Source organism: Triticum aestivum, chromosome 7A (genome assembly GCF_018294505.1).
Source record: "Triticum aestivum cultivar Chinese Spring chromosome 7A, IWGSC CS RefSeq v2.1, whole genome shotgun sequence".
Classification (NCBI taxonomy): domain Eukaryota; kingdom Viridiplantae; phylum Streptophyta; class Magnoliopsida; order Poales; family Poaceae; genus Triticum; species Triticum aestivum.
This window is the reverse complement of record NC_057812.1, coordinates 584,133,107-584,137,466: the sequence shown is the minus strand read 5'-3', so window position 1 is coordinate 584,137,466 and position 4,360 is coordinate 584,133,107. Positions and strand designations below refer to the sequence as shown.

Here is a 4,360-nt window from a genome sequence, read left to right as displayed (position 1 = left end):
GCTCCGATGTCTTAAAATATTGTTTTGCTGTCCTCGGGGTACCCGTGGTCGATTACTCCGACAAGTAGTCGAGCCAACGGCCACTCACTATACACATCTTTAAAAGAATGAAATATAAATTAAATGTGTTCACACCTGTTTATATGGGTACTTTTCCTAATATGAGTTAGTAGTAGAGGGGACCAACACTTTTTAAGGCTGGCCAACCATTCCGGATTACTAGTAAGCCAACGGCCACTCGTTAAACGCATCCCTTTTTAACAACGATATAAATCTTGGATTTTTAAACATGACAAATCAACTTTTTATGTGTCACGAGCCTGGCAATTCCCTTCAGCAAGCATGACCAATCCTGACGTGTTCAATTCTTTTGCTAGGAGTAACGTTTCCGTCATTTTTTTTAAGCAGGAGATTAAAAGGGTGTTTGTTTTCAGGGATTATTGGTCTAGAAACTTAAATAAGTCCCTATAAGTCCCATCTAAATCAAACAGGAGGGATTTATGGGGACTTAAAGTGGGCATTTGGAACTTATGAAATAAGACTCTCAAGGAGGAACTTATAGTGACTTATAGTTATAATATGGTCTTATAGAGACTTATAAGTCCCAGTAACCAAACAGGTAGGGACTTTTTAGGGACTTGGGACTTATAAGTTGGGACTAAGGCTGGTCATAGTGGGGAGTAACTTATAATAATGTCATGCATATGACACTAGTCTAAGTTACTACCTCCGTAGTGCAAAGTAACATAATACTAGTATCATAAATTGCTTTATTTATTAGCTTATAGACTCATTTGCCTCGGGAAGCGCTATGTTACAGTAACATATTATGTTACCACAAGCACCTCTTTCATCATTAAATACTTGCCACATAAGCAAATTTGTCTTGGGATGTGTTAAGTTACTACCTAAGTTACCCCCACTATGCTAGCCTAAAAAAGTCTTAGGACTTAGGCTGGTCATAGTGGGAGTAACATAGATAGTAACATAGATGCCACATAAGCAAAAATGATGATGTGGCAAGTAGTTAATGAGGAGAGAGGCAAATAGAGTAACATAATATGTTACCATCACATAGCGGTTTCCAATGCATAATGAGTCTACAAAGTAATAAATGAAGGCAACTATGTTACCACACCTATGACACTACCCACTATAAAGGTAGTAACATAGACTAGTAACATATGTATGTTACTAGTCTAAGTTACTCCCCACTATGACCAGCCTTATGAACCAAACAGGACCTAATGAAACTTATGCTCCTTCGGGACCCTCCAGTGTTCAAACTATTAAAGCAAAGATAGAAATAGAAAGTCGAGTGGTCGGTCGAATATTAAAAGACCACACAACTAGTAGTGCAATTAATGAGCAATAACATAAGCACGCTACACGCCATGAATGGCCATTAAAACATCTCAAGAAGCATCACACCCTCACCGACACTTGTTTTTCCAGGAAAGCACACTGTCTCAACTGTAGTAGTACTAGTAGACAACTAGACATGAGAACAAGGATAAAAAATACAACCGACACTTCTTAACCAGGAAAGTAAACCGTCTGAACCAGTAGTCGTCACCAAGGATCCAATCCAATACAACTGACAGCAGCAGTATTCTTTACGCAGCAAAGTAAACCATCGAAGACCATGAATGATTTAGTTTGTTGATGATCCAATGGATGCCTTGCCTTGGCGTGCAACCCTGCTCTGCTCAGTGCTCACTCGCGTGGCTGGTTGCGCATGGGCGGGATGCTCTGCTCGTTCCGGAAGAAGTTGGTGGGATCGACGGCGGCCTTCACCTTGGCAAGCTTCTCGTAGTTGCCCAGGAAGTAGCGCTGGCCCCAGAAGCGGGCGTTCTCGGCGGCGCCCAAGCCGTCCTCCTCCTCCAGCGCGTTCTGCCCGATGTCCAGGTCCCGGAAGTTGACGTACGCCTCCCGCGGGTGCTTCGTCACGTGGTGCGCCATGAACCCGTAGAACCCGTCCAGCCAGCTCGTCGCCGCCGGCCCGCCGTCCGCGCTCATCCAGTACGCGATGTACTGGATCACGTACAGCACCCCGCGCCGGTGCGGGTAGGGCGTGGCGTCCTCGGGCACGTCGCACATGTACCCGCCGTGCGGCTCCAGCACGATCACCCCGGCGCCCTTCATCGTGAACCAGCTGGCGTAGACCTCCTTCCACACCGCCTTGGGGATGGCCTGCCGGACGTAGTCCGACTTGCCCTTGCTGAAGGTGCTCGGGCTGGCCGGTCTCGGCAGGAGCACGTCCTCCACCGGCTTGCTGTTGGTGAAGCTGAAGAAGGACAGCGCCGCCGACTGCAGCCACGTCATGGGCTGGCAGTCGGCGCTCGTCATGTTCAGCTCCGGGAAGCGGTCGCGCATCGTCGAGGCCAGCGACCCGCACTCGCCCAGGTACAGCGCACGGAACACGGCCTGCTGCCCCGTCACCATCACCGTGATCGTGAGCTCGCTGGGGAGCGCCGGCGCCACGTCCTGCCATCTCGTGAGGATGTCGACGGCGCCCTGCTCCAGCGTCTTGGCGATGTTGAACACCGTCACCGTGGCCGGGACGGGAACGAGCTGCACCTTCCACGACAGCACCACGCCGAAGTTGCCGCCGCCGCCGCCGCGGATGGCCCAGAACAGGTCCTCCCCCATGCCGGCCCGGTCGAGGAGCTCCCCGTTGGCGTTCACCAGCTTGGCGTCCACCACCCTGTCGATGGACAGCCCGTACTTGCGCATCATCATCCCGATCCCTCCACCGCTGAAGTGCCCTCCCACGCCGATGGTGGGGCACTCGCCGGACGGGAACGCGAGGCGGGGGTTGTTCTTGGCGACGGCGTAGTAGAGCTCCCCGATGGTGGCGCCGGACTCGACCCACGCCGTGGACGCCGCCTCGTCGACGCTGACGGCACGGAGCGCCGCGAGGTCGAGCAGGCCGAACACCTCCTGCCGCGCCGACCGGTACGACAGGCCCTCGTAGTCGTGGCCGCCGCTGCGCACGCGGAGGCGCACGCCGTGGCCGCGGCCGCACCGGATGGCGGCCTGCACGTGCGACGCGTCGGTGGGCGTCACGATGCACAGCGGCTTGGCCGTGGTGTTGACGAACTTGGCGTTCTTGATGTAGTTCACCAGCACGCCGGAGAAGCTGCTGGAGCACTGCGTGTACACCAGCTCGCCGGGGATCTTGTCCCGCACGCACTGCAGGAAGTCGTCGGAGGAGGCCATGGCCAGGTGGACCGAGAGGAGGAGGCTCGCGAGGAACGCCAGCGCCAGGCCTCTGCCTCTGAGCGTAGCCATCTTTCGCTTCTTCTCTTTCTGGCAGCTAAGGGAGAGCAGCAGTGGTGTGTGTGTGCCTGAACTGACTGGAGCTGGCTCTTTATATATACTGCTCTGCTCGAACACTACCACAGTAGGAGTACTATATGATGTTCCAGTGGTTCACTGCGTGTGCGAGGAGCTTCGGATGGTTTTGCGTGCACGTCAGGCCAAGGGTCGATTCTACTGGTTAGTTTGTTTCTAATCTTCACATGATATGGCGCGCACGTTAAACATCTTCTTAGTAGGAACGGAATCGCATCGCAGCCGATTGATTGGCAATGGCATGCTTAAGCTTGAGCTTCACTCCGGGGCGATCGAGCTTGCGGTTGGCGTCGACGCCTCAACTGACCGAATCACGCTTTTGGCGATTGATTTTGTTTCATGGCCACGCGACGGCAGTTCACAACGACTAAACTGGTTTGGTTTGGGCGATCCCCAAGCATACTCCAGTTCATACACGCTCGCACGCTGAATGTGACCCAAGCAAAGATTCATCCGATTTGACGGTGACACATGCCTACATGCACTTTACATGGTACATGCAGATATCAATAATGACGTTTGTTTTGGATTATAAACGAGTTGGATAATGAGGCAATTGGGTGACAGAATTTTGGTTGAAGCAAACGGACGCAAATGAAATGAATAAAGTCGCGCACTACTTGGCTGGCTAGGGAAGGCTGCACCAACAAACTATGTAATAAAACTTTGGTTCCAGGTACCGCCAGAGTGCATTAGGTCTGGCGTAGGCACAACAAATAAAGATGACCACGGGCCATCAAAGCTCAGGCCGTGAGTGGGACTCGATTCTAGCAGAAAGTACACCATCGCTTCCTAATTACCCTAAAGCTCGAAGATATTTAATTAAGGCCAGCTGTTTGTTTTATGGAGAACTTCTAGCATTTTCATGTTGGCAGCAATCAAGGACCTACTTAATTACACGGGTAAATAGAACCCTTGCAAGGACAAAGCATAGAGTTTATGACAATGTCCTTCCTCCACCGAAATTGCTGTGCAGACGACAGTACATACACGACATGCAGCC

At 51.7% G+C, this 4,360-nt stretch overlaps 1 protein-coding gene across 1 annotated transcript; it reads right to left on the bottom strand.

Moving 5' to 3' along the window:
• Positions 1 to 1,303: 1,303 nt before the first annotated feature.
• On the bottom strand, positions 1,304 to 3,384 carry LOC123148444 (berberine bridge enzyme-like Cyn d 4). Its single transcript, XM_044567876.1, has one exon. It carries the CDS (start codon positions 3,292 to 3,294, stop codon positions 1,717 to 1,719), a length of 1,578 nt encoding a protein of 525 aa, XP_044423811.1. The 5' UTR covers positions 3,295 to 3,384; the 3' UTR covers positions 1,304 to 1,716.
• Positions 3,385 to 4,360: the final 976 nt, after the last annotated feature.

What these genes read in the sequence shown, in the direction of transcription:
- LOC123148444 (XM_044567876.1), bottom strand. Translation starts at nt 3,294, where the DNA reads ATGGCTACGCTCAGAGGCAGAGGCCTGGCGCTGGCGTTCCTCGCGAGC.